The sequence below is a fragment of the Cyprinodon tularosa genome, unplaced genomic scaffold (assembly GCF_016077235.1).
Source record: "Cyprinodon tularosa strain WSP-4 unplaced genomic scaffold, ASM1607723v1 ctg461, whole genome shotgun sequence".
NCBI classification, from domain to species: domain Eukaryota; kingdom Metazoa; phylum Chordata; class Actinopteri; order Cyprinodontiformes; family Cyprinodontidae; genus Cyprinodon; species Cyprinodon tularosa.
In genome coordinates this window covers 477,501-497,970 of record NW_024039187.1, presented here as the reverse complement: position 1 = coordinate 497,970, position 20,470 = coordinate 477,501, and the positions used below count along the sequence as shown (strand labels likewise).

Genomic DNA, 20,470 nt, shown 5'->3' with positions numbered 1-20,470 from the left:
GTCTTTAATGGAGGGAAGAGGAGCCCCCATGATCCTCTCTGCTGTTCTCTCCACTCTTCTCACCTTCTTCCAGTCTGAGGTGCTGCAGCCTCCACACCACACAGTGAGACAGCTGGTCAGAACGCTCTCTATGGTGCTTCTGGAGAAGGTGGTGAGGATGGGTGGGGGCAGGTGGGCTCTCCTCATCCTCTACAGGAAGTCCAAGCACTTAGGCGGTAGATATACACATCTTTATCTAAAAAACACAGTCTGTACTGTATGCAAGCTAAAAACCTTGAACTTGAAGGGTCTTGCACAGCTCTTTCCTAGTATTGTTACTCTGCAGCTTTAGTGTGTCCAATTTGGCAACATGGTGCAGCCTTAGTTTATAGACGGCAGACAATAAGGGACATCAGTCCAAAATGGTGATTGTTAATCCCAAATTGAGTTTCTTGAATGTGCCCCCCCCAAGAAGGCACACATATTGAGAACCAATCTGGGCCCAGACATACTGTGGTACCACATTTCCCCATGTGCTTGGAGAAATTAAGAAAGCTGGCCTGGAACTGAGGGGTTAGTATTTCTGTTTCCTACAAGACATGCAACCATATTTACATGAGGAGCCTGGAGAACAGAAAGTATAAAAATTAGCTTTAGTCGACAGCAAACCTAACAAAGACTGGCTAAGAATGAAGAAATAGAAAGATGTCTCAGCTCAGATCTTGATCTCTTTGAGATGCTGTGATGTGACTTAAAGGTACATTATGCAACCGGTGTTGATTTTCCAGCGAGGCTCCCCCCAGAGGGCGAAAGTAAAAGTGCACTGTCGTAAATATGCACAGCTGTTCTCCTGGTTTCTCCGTCAAGCCAGGCGCGGTTGTTTTGAGCTTAGCAGACAGGCGAACGCAACGAATGACTAATGCTGCGTTCACACTGGACGCAGCTGGCGCGACAGAAGCAGCGAGTTTACATGCAAAGTCAATGGTTGACGCACGACAAGGCGCAGCAAAAGGTCCCGCGGCGCGTTTTGAGCAGCAGGCGCAGCACGTCTGAGCAGCTGAAGCAGCGCATCAGGCGCGTTTAATCATCTGACGCAGGGAGAGAGACACAGCGCTGATGATCAGAGGCTATGATCACTCCTCTTAAACAGTTTATTGACGCCTAAATTAACTTAAAATGCAGAAATCTGCAGGCAGAATATGCAGTTTGGATTATTTAGATGAAAAACACCTACCAGCTGCCTGTCGGCGCACCGCTGGTATGTGGGTGCCTGAGCGGCTCCGACAGAAAAAATATTGAAGGCAGGATAATAATCTGAATGAACTGACTGCACTGATTACGTTTTCAGGTGTATTTTCTCACTTAAACACATATTAAAACTACTTTATTCCCACTGATCACAGCAAATATAGCTGCAAGGCAGAGAAAGGATAGTGAAGCTCCGCCCAACGCGCGTCAGACACACTTTTGCACCGCGCAGCCAGAGCAGCAAAGCTGCTTCAGCCGCGCGTCAGAACTAACTGGTACAAGCAGCAAAAATGAAGCAGCAGACGCGATTTTGCTGCTTTTGCTGCGTGAACGTAGCATAACTGCACAAAGATTGCCACTGTGCTAGCAACGAGAATGCTTTTAACTGGGGGCGTGTAGCAGTTCTCGCCGTAAAGCAAGACTGACTCTCGCGAGACTTCTGAGCCTGTGGGTGCGGGTCGGTGCTCCTGCAATTGCAAGTGCAGTATTTCCCCCACAGACCACCAGGGCGGCCGAGAATACCTTTGTTCAACCTGAAATGACTCATTCAATCATCCAAAACGATATGGAACACATTAATTAACTGAAAAATGTTGCATAGTGTGCCTTTAATATCTGTGACATTGAGAAACATAATGATGAGATATAAAGTCCTGAATATAAAAATGCCATAATTCTTTTAGAAAACTGAATCAATAGTTAGAGAACATTAGTGAGCAAACAAAATCAATCTGGGATAAGTTAATTTAATTATTTAAAGGAGGGTTAGGCTCTAAAATATTGTCCAAAACAATAATGTCTGTCAATGTGCAAATCTCAACAAAACATTACCTAAACTTTTTAAAGGAAAAGTCTGGTCATATTCAGAATACAAACTTCTAAAAGTACTTAAATATTAAATTATTCCATCCTGTTCAATACATGATCAGTGTTTTTAATTCAGAGTAATTTCCATTTGAATGTGCTTTACTGGAGGCATCCATGTTTGTCAAAGAACTCTACTGCCACCTACTGGTTTGTGACGTCACGGTGCGGTATCGGCTGTTGATCAAGTCCCAGTGCTGTATCTGGTGTTTGTCACAACGCGCTATTATCCAAGTCATCTTGAAAACATTCTTCTTCCAAATGTTGGCTACATATTACGTGTTTTTTCTCTGGCCAGAAGTTCGATGGCAAATCCTCCCTCTTCAAGTTGGCAATCGAACGACCAACCCGTCCGTGGAGGATCAGGAATCAGAACGGTGAAATAACTCTTTTTTTTCACTTTTACCCGATGTATTCCAGCATCCAGCTGCCATGCACGTGGGCATTGTCAGTTTCACTATAGCTCTGGTGAATTTCAATGGTGAAGTCCTCTGGAAATCTTCAATAATTGTTGTTGATTGCAGATGTGTCTAGTAGTTCCCATTGATTTAGCTTGTAAAGCGGGAGAATGGCGCTAGGCTTACCGCACCGTGACGTCACTGCTGGAAGATGGCAGGAGGGAGGGGCTACTATATATTTCGGCAAAAATGGCCGCTCCTAGACTCAGTGATCACAACGAAAATGATAATTTTTTACTAATTAATGCTAAATTAATTGAATCACAGCAAACATCTTAGTTTTAGGTATAAATAATGATTCATTGATTTTTCCTTTAAATCGATGCAATCAGCTGGTTTTCCTTAGATTGAAAAGTTTGAACCAATCAGACTGGATGATCTGGTTGAATTTTCTCAATAAATTGACCTGAGATGACATGATGTGATTTGGAGTTATAGAAATATATTGAATATAATTGAACCGCATGCAAAAGGTGTTTCTATATAAGCATGGGCAGATTTAGCAAATTTGGGGCCCTAGGCAAAGACAGGCAGGGGGCCCTCTGAATTCAATTCAATTCAGTTTATTTATATAGCGCCAAATTCACAACACAAGGCACTTTACAGTTCAACCAGATCATACAGTCAAATTGATACAAAGTTTTCTATCTAAGGAAAACCAGTTGATTGCATTGACTCATTGACTCAAATACAATCCCTCACACTAAGCATGCTTGTAGTGACAGTGGAGAGGAAAAACTCCCTTTGAACAGGAAGAAACCTCCAGCAGAACCAGGCTCAGTGTGAGTGGCCATCTGCTGAGGCCGACTGGAGTTCAAGGAGACAGTAGCAGAGAATGGAGAAGACAACACATAAAACAGACCCATTCTACAGGTAGAGAAATGTTAATAGAATAGACATCCATTATCTGTTCTAGGTTGTGTCCCTCTCTTCTTGTCCCTTTTCTTCTTGTTTTCCTCTCTATGTTTTGTACTCAGCTGACTTTTCATGCTGTCTCTAAAGGAATGAAATATTTTTTCCAAGCACTAAGCTCACTTAGCTGATTGCTCCTTCCTGTGTTTCCAAAAAGGCCAAAGTAAATAACCCAGTCCTTCTTTTCACTGTAGACAAGCCATGATCTGCTTATCTGTTCTCCATTTTTCATTTGGATGAAATAATAGCTGCATGAATCATGACAGCAGACAAGATAGAGGAGAGCAGGAGGCGGGGTTACCAATCTTCTTGCTCTGGAGAGCAGAGTTCGCTGTTTTCACCAAACAGAACATTTTAGCAAAAAGATTTTTTTTATCAGAAACATATTCAATGTGCACAAATAAGTACGAGCTGCATTAACCATACATGTAAGGGAAGTTTTACTGGGCCCCCAGGGACTGTCATATAAAGTGTGCACTCATAAAGGTTGGATCCAAACGTTTTCCAAGTCATTTTTCCAAACACTTTAAGCTATAGTTTCCATTTTCTCCTTCTCTATGTTGGTCTATAAATTTCTAATAAATCCATGCAGTGGTGCCCGACTTTACACGAGTGAATAAAGTGAATGTGATTGGTCGTTTATCAAGGGGGCGGGATTGTTGTGGCGGAAGGTTCACAAGCAAGTTTGGTTGTAGCTGGTGTCTCAGAAGCATCTTGCTAACCAGTTAGCAACTTAGTGCTAGTAGGTTCCCAATGGGAAATTCCATTGGGACCAAGTAGCACTAAAGTGGTGACTAAGAAATGACACTGTCAAGGAACGCTATGGACAGAGGAAACATGCAAGAGGAGGAGAGTTTAGTGTTAGAGGTCGTGGATGAGTCTCCTCCGTCATCCGTTTTTTATTTAGAGGAGGAAAGTGGGGACGAAGATGTTGTGGAAGAGGACGCCAGGGCGGCAGAAGCTTGGTTTGGTGTAGAAGGCTTCCAGCCGTACATGTTTGAGCCCTTGCCTTGCAACACTGCCAGTTCTGTTAGCTCTACGCCTGCTGAAGACACAGACGTCCATCCCCGTGAACACTGGGACGGAACTCAATGGGAAAGGAAAGGATTCTGATTTCTGATTTCAACCGTTGCGTATATTAGCTGCGACATATGAATCAAGATGCTATGACCGAAAACATTTGATTGACAGCTGACCGTTGATATATGATTGGCTGAATTTAGGTGTTCAGACTGATGTATGACTAAGTGGCCTGCAGAAGATAACGGGGAAAAAAATACACCGATTTTAAGACAAGATATTCTTTAAATAGAAATCTTCTAACTTTTGGAACAATCTGGTCTAATAAAGAGTACATTTATATGCATGTTTAAGCCAGAATAATTTAACATTAATAGGATTTCCCTAGGAGTTTAAGAGGCCCAGTTATCAGTGTGTATCTCGGGTCCCTTTCATTCCTTTTTCTAAACCACAGTTGGTTGGATTGAGGATCTCAAAGGGAAAACAGGGAATAAAGTGTGCAGAAGTGATCCTAGGCCTCTCCCAAACACAGAAACACCTCTCTCCCTCACACTGGGCTCTCTGCCCCCTCCTCCCCCATTCCTCCCCCATTCTCCATGCAGCCCTCTCAGCCCGCCCACTTGTTCTCCTTTCCTGTCCCTCCTCCTCAGAGGAGCGACTCTGTCTCTTTCTGCACTTGTCTTTCCAGTCAAGGAGAAACTAATTGGAGGAACGAATACACAGGAGGAACTTTGGATACATTGAGCGCAGCTAAAGTTTACTTCTCTGCAGCATGCCTCAGAAAGGTAAGCTTCATGTCTGCCCTGCAGAATCCCAGCAGGGTTTCTGCTCTAAGATGCATGAAAGTTTAGTTAACTTGCAGAAAATAAGAAATTAGCATTAATTGATAAAGTTAATGAACTCGAAATGAAATAGAGGAATAATAGACGTATTCTGTGAAATAGAAAACTAGAATATGCTCTAAAGACAGCAGGTGATTTGATTGAATGTGTCCTTAGTATTCCTGCTTGTCCAGATTCTGCATCTGGTCCAGAATCAGTGGGACATGCAGTGAGAATGAGGTGGAAAATGGAAAACTAAGCTCTGCGCTTCATGTGGGACCAAATGGAAACGGATCCATCGCTGCGCTGCGAGCCGCTCAGCTGATGGTGGATCAGGACGAGCCCAAAGGAAACAGGACAACAAATCAAATAAAAGCTCACAAACTAAATCAGCAATCTTTTATTCCTGCTCTAATAATGATTTTCAAAAAAGCTTCAAAAATTCATTATTTTCATGAAATATTAAATGTTTTCGCGCTTTTTATCATAAAATATACGCAAATAATTCGTCTTGAAACTAATAAGAAAACGTATTTTAATTTCGGCTTAATACACAAATATTTATATTATTTGTTAGTTTTACTTTTGCATTTATTGCTGAAAATCTCAGCAGAGAGATTAGGATAAAATCCACTGGAAGATTTTAAAGAAGCTTCTTTTCTTTTATCCATGGTGCTGAAGATGCGCAGGGCCTCCATTAGATACTTTAATCACTAGTTCATGATCATGTTGCAATACATGGTTTAACTTTATAAAGTATTTTTCATTAAACCTTTGATGGTGGGGGGACTGCAGATCAGAGCAACTCACCGTGGAGATCCACTGAAAGCATCAACCTGTTCACTGAAGCACAGAAAGTCATTTTCTCTCCATTTCTCTTTTATTCACAGCAAAGATAGAAAATATCTTTATATTGTTATCTGTTGGTCAGGAGGCCCAGAAATAAACTATATTATTCCATCACTTCAGTGCTTCCATTGCTGCTGGATTTAAAGACAAGTTTTATTTATTTATTTATTTATTTATTTATTTATTTATTTATTTATTTATTTATTTATTTATTTATTTATTTATTTATTTATTTTTGTCGACTAAAACCATCAATGATCTGATATCCCGACTCTCTCAGTCAGTCTGATCCCAACAAAGCGGTCAAAAAAGAAAAAGCTGACTTTTTAAAAGATTCTAAAAAAGATTCTGCTCTGCAAATGAATCATTGCAACAAATTAAAATTGGGTTTACCTTTTTTTAAATGATCACTTAGAAATGTTTAGTTTCCATAGTTGTGTCTTTGAACTACGACCTGATTGCCTGTTTTGTTTACTTGATAAAAGTTCTATTAATATTTATTTGAGACAGTTTAAGGTAAGTTCATTGGCAAAGGAAAACTGGGGTTAAACTGGACCAGGCCTGTTTATTCTAATGTGGCCTTAAAATTCACATTCTTGGACTTTACAACTTTTTCCTTTTAAAGGCAGAATTTATATTAGCCAAAAATCTCTATTTTCCAATTAGAAAGACAAATAAAATAAAATAATGATGATGATAAAAAGGTTCCCATAAATAAAATAACTAGATAAATAAATCAGCATCAATGGGCATAAAAGTTGGAGATCGTTTGAATTGAGGTTCTGATTGTTTTTGTGCGCATTGATCAGCAGCGCTGTTTTCTGGCTCCATCAGCTCCTCTATGGCCGCTGAACTGGAGAAATGAGGCTCCCCGCTGCGCTTTTCTCTCACTTTCTCTCTTTAAACGAGCCGCAGCTCCTAACGAGGCACAAAGGCCTGCGGGCCGGCGGCTGTTTGCCGCGCCGCGCCGCGCAGAGCCGCGCTGCGCGGAGCCGCGGCCTCTTTGTCCCCCATTCACAGGGAGAAAAGCTCCGGGTTCCAGCGGGAACAAGGTCCCCGCAGCCGGCCTGCTGCTCTGTGGAGCCCCGGCTCCTTCTTTATGTTGTTAATGAAAAAAAAAAAAAAAAAAAAGAGTCTTTTCTTCGGGAACTTTTTCTCCCTAAAACAGAAAAAGGCTCCAGATTTAAAGAAATAGAGCCATGCAGAAAAACCTCCCAAACATCAACCTGTTTCCTCCGGAGGAATAAAACATTTAGCAGAAATTAAAAAGAATAATATAGAATAGCCCGATTAAAGGCAGGCGATAAAGTTAAATAATATGAAGTTATTATGAGAAAATTAGGTTATACTGTTTTACATTATTTCGACAAATTGTTTTATTAATTTAAAATATCTTTCTTTTTTATTTTTATTCCAAAGATGATTAATGAATGAATCAACTTGAGTCCCTGTTAGAGTCCAACATCTGCCAGATTCACACACATTTTCATCTGTAGTTCAAACCAGATATTAACATAAAATAGCCCTTTAAAATGATCAATTAGAAATATAAAATTTAAACGGTATAAAAAGTACAAATATAGTGCTAATTGGATATGAAGATCTTAGTGGCGTTTTCAAAAATTGTAAAAATCTAATAGAATGAAGTAGAATATTTTTATTCTGTTTACGTTGAGTTTATCTGTTTTATCAGTGTGTGTGTGTGTGTGTGTGTGTGGGGGGGGGATCCTTTATAAATATATGGATATAAAGCCAAATCAGTTTTGTCATTGGTATTTTTTTTCAGTTGCCGTAATTTGCCTGATAGAAGCCTCTTCTTGCAGAAGGTTGTGGGTTTGATTCCAGCTCTGATTCTACCAAATGCCAATGTGCCACTGAGCAAAGCATTCAACCCTTAGATTAACAATGATCAGTTTATCAGCGTGTGAATTTGGTTCTCTTGGAAAAGTGTTTGGTGTGAAAATCAGCACAGAAGTTTAGTTGGTGTTGCATTTAGAGGCTAACCTCTTTATTTAGTCCTGATTCTTTCACAGAGGAACTGAAATATAACAAGGTTGGAATTTAATTCATTTGTTTCTGTCTAAAACCTGTGAAACTTAAATAATCGGTAAATAAATATGATTTAAAATCCTTTCAAATGAATCCGTACATCATGTTTATGGATGACAGCCGTCCAGAGATCATATCCTGATTTGACATCAGCTGTTTTTTACAGGGAGGTGGATTATATCCACCCAATGACTTAATCGATTGAAGTGTTGAGGATCTGAAATATTTCCTAAATATTAGATGGATTTTAGTTTATAAATGAGAGCATTGATCTACATTTTGGAAGTGTAAAGAGTCCTATAGCTTGTTGTCTCCCAGAGCTGCACAGAGCTCTGCCAGTCTGAGCGGCTGGTGGTTCATCAGCCAGGCAGTCTGCTGAGGTCATGAGCCTGCAGGCAGCTGCAAACTGCAGCACAGTCCTAACAAGGGCCGTTTATTCAGACGCTTTTATCTTTCTGACCGGCAGTCCTTAGTTACTCCATGCACAGTTTTTGGGACCTAAGTAAAATTATCTTAAATTGTTGGAATATTTGTGATGACAAAAACTTCAGCATATTATAAAGTGTAACTCTTTAAACCTGATCATGCCTAGAAAGCTAGCCATTTTCATTATTTCTCAGATTTCTTCTTCTCTATGAAATTTTTTGATTTTAATTAATTTCCCTAATGCAACAGTGAAAGGAAGTGGACAAAATACCACACTTAAAATGTGCAGTAGTACACCATATTGCATCACATTGCTAAAGGTGTTCTCTCATCTGCTGTCACACAAGCATCTATTCTTCAGCTATTTCCAGCTTCAACTGTTTTTTGAGGAGACTCTCCTTGAGATTTAAGTTAATTTGCAGAAGGCATGAGAAGGTCTGCCAGGAAGTTTCCACTCAAGGATTTCCATACCGGTAAAAAGAATCTCTTGGAAATCACTGGCATGCTGTTCTCATTACTCTTAGCAAGGAATAATCAATGGATCATTATTTATACCTAAAACTAAGATGTTTGCTGTGATTTAATTAGCATTAATCAGTAAAAAAATATTAATTTTCGTTGTGATCACTAAGTCTGGGAACCCCTCCCTCCTGCCATCTTCCAGCAGTGACGTCACGGTGCGGTAAGCCTAGCGCCGTTCTCCCCGCTTTACAAGCAAAATCAATGGGAACTACTAGACACATCTGCAATCAACAACAATTATTGAAGATTTCCAGAGGACTTCACCATTTAAATTCACCAGAGCTATAGTGAAACTGACAATGCCCACGTGCATGGCAGCTGGATGTTGGAATACATCGGGTAAAAGTGAAAAAAATAGTTATTCCACCTTTCTGATCCTCCACGGACGGGTTGGTTGTTGGATTGCCAACTTGAAGAGGGAGGATTTGCCATCAAACTTCTGGCCAGAGAAAAAACACGTAATATGTAGCCAACATTTTGAAGAAGAATGTTTTCAAGATGACTTGGATAATAGCGCGTTGTGACAAACACCAGATACAGCACTGGGACTTGATCAACAGCCGATACCGCACCGTGACGTCACAAACCAGTAGGTGGCAGTAGAGTTCTTTGACAAACATGGATGCCTCCAGTAAAGCACATTAAAATTAAAAACACTCTCAATTAAAATCACTTATCATTTATTGAATATTATGTAATAATTTCATATATAAATTACTCTTAGAGGTCTGATTTCTAAATATGACCGGACTTCTCTTTCAGAGGGTACGCCTTCAGTCCATCAGATTGCGGTATTAAGAACACACAACTAATTTTTCTCTTTACTCCCAGTAAAGTGGGAATGGATCCAGATGCAAGAGAATATTAAAAAGGCATGGTTTTCTAATGATACTGCCACCTTTGGCCAAAGCACAGAATTGCAGCTCTCCTCTGCTTGTTTTTGTAGCTCACACTCGTACTGAAGAAGGTTTTTCTTTACATTTTTTACCTTACGTGAGATGCCATTGGTGTCTGAGTATAGTTGGATGCTAGTTGCTTCTGAGTTTCCACAAAATCCATCTTGACTAACGCTTTGATTGTTTGCTAGGTTGGGCCCATTTAACACAGACGTGCTTAAATTCCCATCTGCAGAAAAGTGTGGGAATTTCTGACCTGAAGTAGAGTCAGGAAAATAGGCCACAGGCTAAAAGATGTCTGTTGTGGAGCAGAGAGTCTGTGCCTTACCAGACAGTAAAGATATTTTTTGTAGTTTTCGCCATATTCAGCTTTTTCTGCGTTTTTTTTGTCCCATTGAAATGCATGTAGAATTCTTAGATTTCAGCAAAATTCAGCTAAACCTTCATCATCTTTGACTTTTAACTACAGGTGCTGGTCATAAAATTAGAATATCATGAAAAAGTAGATTGATTTCAGTAATTCCATTTAAAAAGTGAAACTTGTATATTATATTCATACATTACATACAAACTCATATATTTCAGATGTTTATTTTGTTTAATTTTGATGATTACAAATGACAACAAATGAAAATCTCAAATTCATCATATCAGAAAATTAGAATATTGTGAAAAGGTTCAAAATTGATGGCCCCTGGTGCCACACTCTAATCAGCTAATTAACTCAAACCACCTGCAAAAGCCTTTAAATGGTCTTTCAGTCTAGTTCTATAGGCCACACAATCATGGGGAAGACTGCGGACTTGACAGTTGTCCAAAAGACGACCATCGACACCTTGCACAAGGAGGGCAAGACACAAAAGGTCATCGCTAAAGAGGCTGGCTGTTCACAGAGCTCAGTGTCCAAGCACATTAATAGAGAGGCGAAGGGAAGGAAAATATGTGGTCAAAAAAAGTGTACAAGCAAGAGAGATAACCGCACCCTGGAGAGGATTGTGAAACAAAACCCATTCAAAAATGTGGGGGAGATTCACAAAGAGTGGACTGCAGCTGGAGTGAGTGCTTCAAGAACCACCACACACAGACGTATGAAAGACATGGGTTTCTGCTGTCGCATTCCTTGTGTCAAGCCACTCTTGAACCACAGACAGCGTCAGAAGCGTCTTGCCTGGGCTAAAGAGAAACAGGACTGGACTGCTGGTGAGTGGTCCAAAGTCATGTTCTCTGATGAAAGTAAATTTTGCATTTCCTTTGGAAATCAAGGTCCCAGAGTCTGGAGGAAAAGAAGAGAGGCACTTCATCCACGTTGCTTGAAGTCCAGCGTAAAGTTTCCACAGTCAGTGATGGTTTGGGGTGCCATGTCATCTGCTGGTGTTGGTCCATTGTGTTTTCTGAGGTCCAGGGTCAACGCAGCCACATACCAGGAAGTTTTAGAGCACTTCATGCTTCCTGCAGCTGACCAACTTTTTGGAGATGCAGATTTCATTTTCCAACAGGACTTGGCACCTGCACACAGTGCCAAAGCTACCAGTACCTGGTTGAAGGACCATGGTATCCCTGTTCTTAATTGGCCAGCAAACTCTCCTGACCTTAACCCCATAGAAAATCTATGGGGTATTGTGAAGAAGATGCAATACACCAGACCCAACAATTCAGAAGAGCTAAAAGCCACTATTAGAGCAACCTGGGCTATCATAACACCTGAGCAGTGCCACAGACTGATCGACTCCATGCCACGCCGCATTGCTGCAGTAATACAGGCCAAAGGAGGCCCAACTAAATACTGAGTGCTGTACATGCTCATACTTTTCATGTTCATACTTTTCAGTTGGCCAACATTTCTATAAATCCTTTGTTTTTATTGGTCTTCAGTAATATTCTAATTTTCTGATATGATGAATTTGAGATTTTCATTTGTTGTCATTTGTAATCATCAAAATTAAACAAAATAAACATCTGAAATATATGAGTTTGTATGTAATGTATGAATATAATATACAAGTTTCACTTTTTAAATGGAATTACTGAAATCAATCTACTTTTTCATGATATTCTAATTTTATGACCAGCACCTGTACTTCTGCATACTTTCAGCCAGAAACACCATTCAACTTTTAAAATGTTTCCGTATCTTTCTGCTATTACTGTTTAACTCGGCTTTCAGCTAACGTTTACAGTTTTGCTTCAGTGAAGCTTCAAACTTTTAAACAATTTTTACAGATTTTCAAATTTATAATGGAAGTCTATGGACGGAATGTTCAGCTGCTAGAGTGTGCCACTCTAGCGTTTTCAAACATTTCACTCATGCCGAACAGCTTCAACTCACTCGCTCATTTTTTACTCTATCTAGATAAATTTTACATCAAAACGTAGGGATTTTTGTCAGGATTCAGGAAACGTAACCCTCATTTGTGTGGCATTTACGGTTTTTTGACAGTTTGTCCCAGACCACGAAGAAGTCCACACTTCTCCAATAGAAATCCAATGAGAGCTCTCTGAAAATCCGAACTGAAAATTAAAAAAAACTGACTTTTTCGTATCACTCCCATTCGGGAACCGTTTGACGTAGCAACACGAGCCTTGTGGAAGTTGTTCCTCAGACCTTCCTAGCACTCACATTGAAGGAAGTGTGTCGATATCTTTTATCGTTTAGCTAGGAAAAAGGTTTGTTCGGGGGTAACCAATCTGTCCTACCCCCAAAATCAAGATTTTGACAATTATACACTTTTTTACATCGTCACCACGCCTAGACGAAATATTGTAGAAATATGAAAGTTACACCAGTTGTAGTCCAAAGACGGCTGACGCTCACGGTGAAAGAATTTTTTGAATACCTAATACGGTTTTGGCTCACCTCTCGTTTGTTCGGAGGGAAAGTTTTGCTTTTGAGAGTTCTGCTCTACCATTTTTCTGCATGTTATTCAATGAGACCAGCAGGATTTCTCAAACCTTTTTATTCCTCCTTCCCATTAAGGTTGTGAATGAGCTACATCCATGAAAGTTACCACAATCGGAGACAAAGGATAGCTGTCACTTAGACTGAAAGAATTTTTTAGATACCATTTACGGTTTGTCTTCAGCACTTGTTTGTTCGGAGCTGAAATTCCCATTCAAAAAAGCCTGAGAGGAAAGGAACGAAAGTGATGCGCATGTCTCTCTTTCACTGACAGGCTCGTTAAGCGTCGTCAAGGTAACCGTGCTTCAAAGAGATTTTACCTCCACCACTTTAAACAGCACATTTTAATCTAATGGAGGGAGACAACACTGATATAACATTTGGAAGTGGATACAATATGACTACTGACCATGACCCTTCCCTTCACACGCAACCCTGATAGACTTTCAAAATAAGACTCCGGGGACCCTTCAAAATAAAAGCCCCTAAATTAAACTCATATTTTTTTCCCAGCATATGGCTTAACATTATGACCCAAACTCAACCACTTTTTTAAAAATGAGACTCTAGGGGGTTTTCAAAACACACCTCACAGAAAATTTCAAAATAAAAGCCTCTCATTGCCACTTTATCTACTGCCCTAATAACAAGGGAAAAGAGTGATTTAACGATTAGAAAGTCATCAAGTATCACTGCTGGGTCTGACCCTTTTCTCAACACACAACCCTGCTAGACTTTCAAAATAAGACTCCAGTGACTCTTCAAAATAAAAGCCTCCGTATTGTATTTGTGTATTAATTGATGCAAATGGCCCAGCATTATGACCCAAACTCTACCAGCTTGTTTCTATTAGACTCTAGGGACCTTTTCAAAACATACCCCAGAGCAAATTTCACAATAAAAGTCTCCCATTTATGCTCTAATACAGCATCTATTCACCAAATAACATGGAAAACCAGTGATTTCATATTTAGAAATGGATTCTATATCACTGCTGAGCATGACCCTTCCCTTGACACACATCCATGATAGACTTTCAAAATAAGACTAAAGGGAACCTACAAAATAAAAGCCTCTTCCTTACGCACACTCATTCATTGTGCCGTATGGCTTGTAGCTATGACCCAAAGTCAACCAATTTCTTCAAATTACACTACCAAGGCCTGTTGACCACACACCTCAGTGCATATTTCTTAATCAGGTTCTTAGATTTACACTGTAATAAAGCATCAGCTAACCTCGTAACTTGCAGCCTAAGCCTGCCAACGGTGCTTTCATTACCACAGCGGCTCGTAACATGCAGGTTCAATTTTTTTATAAATTCAGCTCCTTAAGTGGTATTAGCTCTCTTTCTATAAGCTTCTCTCTCTGTCCCTCCTCTGCTTCTCATTATCAGTCTTAAACATAGGTTTGTAGATTTTCAATCCTCTAAGGATGACACTGTTTTCTTTATGCTCATCAACCGACACATTTTAAATAATTTTCCAATGGTTTTGCCAAGTCTTGACATTTCCACATATGATTTCAAAATGTTAAGACTTATTCAATACCATTGTCCTCAACATTTTACTTCCCATCCTTAAGCTACTAATTTTTTCTTCAAACAGATAAGATTAAAGTTTTTCTTTGTAATTTCTTTTCTACTTCAGCTAATTTCATACTTTTCAGCCTATGTTGTGAACTTTGGCTTCATTCTGCTCTGTTTCTGGACAGGAATTAGGCTTTTCTGTTTGCTGCTAATTCATAAAACGCCTGACATGTTTCTGGAAAGTAGGTAAACCCCCCTTCAAAATTTCTTTATACATTTTTCTAGAAACTTGGGAGACATTATATTAAGACCCTTCTAGTGCCCACATTCAAGACATTTTTTGATATTATGTATGGTTTGGCTGTGCAGCTTTTAAGATGAGTTTGTTTCTGCCATTTTACTGCCAAATGATTCTACCCTACAAAATCTTCAGATGATTCAATTGTTTTCTGCAGTTTGAATTTTCTGATGACTTCCTATCTCATTTTCATATGTTCTTCAGGTAATTTCAGCTTTTTTCATTCAGCAAAAGCATTCCCACTTTGATGTTTCTCCGAAACAGCTTTTTCTAGTTAAATATTATGGTTGCTGAAGCATGAAGTGATCCTTTGAGTGGAACCAAGGTGTTGGACCCAACTCCAACAGTCCCACACCATAATGCTCCACCACCACCTTTGACTTGGCAAAATGCATTCAGGGAAATATAATTTCCCTGGTAAGCGCTAAACGCCATCTCATCCCTCGGTTTTCAAATAGAGAGGCGTATCCGTCGCTCCAGAGTCCAGCCTGCTTTACTCCTCTGCATCTAGCACTGCATGATTCTGATATGCAGCTGCACACGTAGCATCCTGTGGCAAAGGATTTCACTCTGATCAGGCATGAAACTCAGTCTCAGTCTGGAAGTCCTGAATTTTATATACTTACAGTAGTAGCCAGGGCTCTATCTCCCGGGGCAAGTAGTTATTATTGTTGGGAGAGTACAAATTTCATTGCATTTGCCCGCCGGGCAATTATTTATGACTCAAAATTACTTTAAAATCACCGACATTCGATGAAAACGACCCAGAAGCGTTGTTGTCGTGATTTGAAAAAGACGGGTGATTTTCCGCCAGATGGCGTGATTTTTGTCAACCTAGAGGTAATTTTTATGTAGTTACCAAAACTACAAACAGTTGCATTTATTTTGTATGGGAAAACTAATCCTGAGTAAGTTAAAAGTCAGGCAATTCTGAAATGATGTCAGACTGTGAAAACCCTGTATAAAATAACTATGGATAATGATTCTCTAGAAAAGTCACATTATATTAATAGTATTATCTTGTTTAAACATACCGTGACTCTAAAATAAAAGTTATTCATTTGTGACATTGACTTCTGTCTTGTGATTTTTCTTAAGTTTTTAACCTGTCAAGTTTTTTTTTGATTTTTAACATTACAATTTATATTTTTCCAAGCACACAATAGTTTAAAGCAAAGTTTAGTTTGAAAAGAATGTGCAGGAAGGTTTGAAAAGCATGTTAACACGGTAATGTAGGCTTGAGTTCATTATCTGACGCATGCATATACACACCAGGAACCTGGAAAATAAAAATACTGAATTACAAAAAACATTTAAAAAACAAACATGTTTCATTGATATATATACAAAAATGAATATTAGGAACTATATTAATCAAACATTTTACTGGGCAAGTAAAAATTGTTTCTGGGCAAATGAAATGTGAAAGTCACTTGCCAACCCCAGGTAGCTATTCAAAATTTCCCCACTTTCCTTAATGGACTCTTGGCTGGCCCTTGGCTGGCCCTTGGCTGGTCCCCCTACATTACCAGGGGTCACTGCAGTGGCTGGAAGTTGGAGGGGTTTTTACTGGGAGTTGCAGGGAAGTGGGCTGCCATTTGGCTGACGTTTGACTGGGAAAAGCCATTTTGAATGGCTGCTACTGTAGACATTTTATAGTCATTGAATTGTTTGGGACAACATATTTGTAGCAATATAATTTGTTTCTCAAAATAAGCTGCAGAGAGATTTTCGTTATTATGCCCCAAAGATTCGGAGCCACATACTCGTCACTTTAGAGAAGGTGGTTCAATAAATACTTTGGACAGATTTATTTACTTGTGCCTCATATAATAATGATTTACTCCTTTCATATTATTTCCTGTTCTGTGTTAAAAAAATATTAAATTTTTTTCATTATGGTGCATTGAAGTATTTATTGGTGCATTTGGATGTGAAATCTGTGCCCAAATTCAGGACTAGTTGATGTTCTTTGACATGTATGGGGTCCATTTAATGAGTTTAATTCATTTGTGTCTAAACATACTTTATTACTACATATTTATTTAATAGGAAGATCTGATCATCCAAACATGTCTGGTGTGTTTTAGCTACACAGGGAGACAAAGTGTGACTTCCTGGGTTTAAAGTACTTAAACATGTTATTAGTTTGGTAGGAGATGGTCAAAGAAAGATTACTATGTGGTCTAAAAATTATTTATTAAAGCTACAGTGTGTAATAATTACAGGGATATACAGTCAGAAATGTAATATATTATACATAACTATGTTATTTATCATCATCTACGAGCTCAGCCTCTTAACCTTAATATTTGCGTTGCCTTAGAATTCGTCATTTATAATTCATAGGAGCGGGTCTCGCAGCCATGGAGGTAGACATCTTTGCGCTACGGCAGTGCAGAGCCAACAAACTAGCGATTGCGAGATCTCCCATGACGCTCGAAAGTAACTACGGCAAGTTGACAGAGATGAGCTGAACAATACGATACTGAACAATAGATGGCAGTATTAAAATTATCTATGTAAACAAACCTCATCACTTTAGAAGGTAGGTGATGCGGACGTCGTGGAAGACATTTTGTCCCGTAACGCTCGCCGTACTGTTGGGGGGGAGATGTTCATGTTGCTGCGGTCTGCAGTCTGGACGCTAGATGTTGCTGAAAATTACACACTGTAGCTTTAAATTCAGTTTATTTATTTTCCACTAAATCACTTTAAATGTTATCTCCCTCCCCCCAAGAAAAACAGACATATTAAAATGATTTCAGTTTTTTAACAATTTAATAATGTGTGTTTTATCGATACTTAAATTGACTAAAAGTTTTTCCTCTAACATTTCTTTTCCTTTTTGTCTATTTAAGATGCTTTGATTATACATGAATGCATATAACCCAGTAAAATGAGGTTTATTTGTTTGTGCAGATTACAGAAGTCAACCCAGCTGGGAGACTGGTGTCGCCTCCATGATGCAAAACAGTGAGTTTTTTTTTCTTCTTGTCATCACTGTGTTTGGTTCTGCAGGCCGTTCCGATTACAGGCTCACTGGGTTCTTTTTAGAGTCACTTCAGCATCATCAAAGCTTTAAGTGTGAGTGTGTGAATGATTGTCTGCCCCTTCATATGGACAGACAACAAGTACGTTAAGGTAGTTTCAAGAGTTGATAAATGAGCCTCAAGGTACCTTCCTATGGAGATGATCTCTGTACAGTAGTAGCCATTCAAAATTTCCCCACTTTCCTTGATGGGTCCTTGGTTGGTCCACTAAAATTCCTTTTTAAACATCAATCTTTGCACTAAAATATTATTTCTGTCATGACTGAAATGTGGACATTAAGATCTAAAGAGAAGCATCATCTCCTGGTGAGACCCTGTAATTCAGACCCTTCAAATCAGCATACTGATGAACTTGAACTAGATTTAGCGCGGTTCGGTTGTGTCTGGCATGGTCCAGTTCCATTTACACTCAACAGTTATCTCTATTACTGTGCTGCGACCGTTCTCGGTCTTCATTCTGCACGCGACGAAGATTTGGGAATGGAATGAGAGCGTCGTCCTCGATCTAAGAACAAAGTGTAATATTCTGTTAAGGCTGAAGCCATGGATGTCTCCTCATCTGCAAACATGTATTTTTATCGATGTCATGATGTAATGATGTGATGATGCGGCGGACTAGAGTCGTATAAAATGCTTCTCCGGCTGTGAACCAGGGCCACTCCAACGGGACGTGAGCCCGGTTGGTAAGCAGCTGCCTTCTGTAACTCTAATCAACTTCTCTGATCTGAGTAAGATTATTTCTGTCGTCATCCGTTGTCATGTCTCCTGGTTATTTAATACATTAACATTATAAAGGGTTATTTAAAGAGTTTGTCCAGAGTGATCTCTGCTCAGGAAAAGAATCGGAGAGAGAAAGCTTTTCGATCCAAAAATCAAAACACTTTCCAAATCTTGACATCATCGCTACAATATCATAAAATTATCCAAAAAATTTTCTAGTTTCTTTATTGGTCACAAACTTTTTACAACTGTTTAAGTCTAAATGGTCCACTCTTAGATAATAACCTAAACCAAACAAATAACCATGGCTATTATTTGCTTTAACGTGGAATTTGTCCCAGGAGGAGCCAACCCACCAAAATGACGGATATTCAGAATATTTATGTTTCTCTGATACTAAACAAAGATCTTTCACAGTCCTGCCATGTAATACAGCAGTGATCTGAATCAGTGAAAATGCTGCTGATGATGAGACCATCACCTGTCTGCGTTGCCATGGAGTTCCTGGACCATCGACAACCACAGAGCGGCGTTGCAGTCGGAGTTAATTGAAGTCAGTTGCAGTGTGAATTAGTTGATTTAAAGGAGGAGCTGCTCAGCTTTTCCCAGGGGCCCGCCTGCTCTCTGTTTGTGTTTCACAGAGGAGCGGGGCCAAATTGACTCCATATGTCTGTCTATTCATTTAGTGTCAGCAAAGGAGAACCCCAACGTGTTTCTGTGAGGAGTGAGGATGTAATTAACATTTTACAGTCAAACACTAGAGCAGTGGGTCAGGTGTTATGAGGGAGAGGCAAAAAAATATATAATAATCCAGACACACTGAAACTTAGCAGCAACTTCCTTACCAGGGATCACTATTCCTTTAATTGAATTATGCAAGAGATAACAGACCTTCTGGCTGGATTGTAATCCTTCTTTGGCGTTTAAATTAGCCGTGGAAGGTTGTTTAACCCTCATCTTCCATCGTCTGTCTTTTCCACTCCGGACAATAGAACCAGCTCAGTCAGGCTGAATGGAAACAATCATCAATTATGATTCCATTTAGATACGGACTTTTATACCCAAACACAGGCTGAGTCATATGTTTGGCACTTATTACGTTTTTTTTACTGGTCTTCAAAGAATCTAAATCCCACCGGAAGTCGGCCATCTTGAATCAAAGTCGTCATTAGCTTTTTTACCTTCATATTGTACCTGAGTGAACTCCTCCTTGAGCTGTTGAGCTACAAACTTCTAACTTGCTGACCGTAGATTTAGTGCATAAGGGATCAAAACTTCTCGCCATATAACAAGAACAAAAAAGCCCCAGGCCATGCTTTAAGTGAGGATTATGAAATTTGGTAAACATGTATAACCTAACAGGATACATAAAAAAGTCTCTTAGTGCCATGGTCCAAACCCCACAGAAAGTCGGCCATTTTGGATCGAAGGTCAAATTTTCACTGTAATTTTGCACTTTACAGCCTCTGTATTTGAGCAAAGTGCTCCAAGAGCTTTGGAGTTACAAACTTCAAGTTCATTGTACTTTGACCTAAGCCATGGGATGTCAAAATGTTTCAGATAAATGTTTCTACATCAAAGCATGTGGGTGTGACCAAGCATCAAAATCTGATGTCCAGCCATAGAACATGATGTTTTTTTTATAACCAGGTCACATCTTGGAACAGCATTCACCACAAACAGGTTTGCAGATATCAGTTTAGTCCCACCCCCTGGAATCTTTAAATCCCATTTCTCACTGTTGGAAACCTTTGCTTTTCTCTGCACGCTCTATGGAATAGGAAATGGCTAGAACTACTATCAGGAAGGTGGAATTTAGGCCATATTGTTGTAGGCGTGGGGACGGTCCCACAGTAGCGCCAGGCGAGGGCCTCCCAATGTTGCTGAATTTTGTTTTATTTTTGACTCAAATTGATTCACTGATATGATTT

The 20,470-nt window shown here is 39.5% G+C and overlaps 1 protein-coding gene across 2 annotated transcripts in view; it reads left to right on the top strand.

Moving 5' to 3' along the window:
* The first annotated feature begins 5,110 nt into the window (after positions 1 to 5,110).
* The window catches only part of LOC119793846 (paired box protein Pax-6-like), a 48,803-nt gene continuing 33,443 nt past the window's right edge, over positions 5,111 to 20,470 (top strand). For both annotated transcript variants that reach the window (XM_038301118.1, XM_038301117.1), the window contains exons 1-2: positions 5,111 to 5,266; positions 17,689 to 17,742. In XM_038301118.1, the coding sequence (XP_038157046.1) occupies positions 5,254 to 5,266; positions 17,689 to 17,742 (67 nt within the window). In that variant the 5' untranslated portion in view covers positions 5,111 to 5,253. The remainder of the gene's footprint in view (positions 5,267 to 17,688; positions 17,743 to 20,470) is intronic.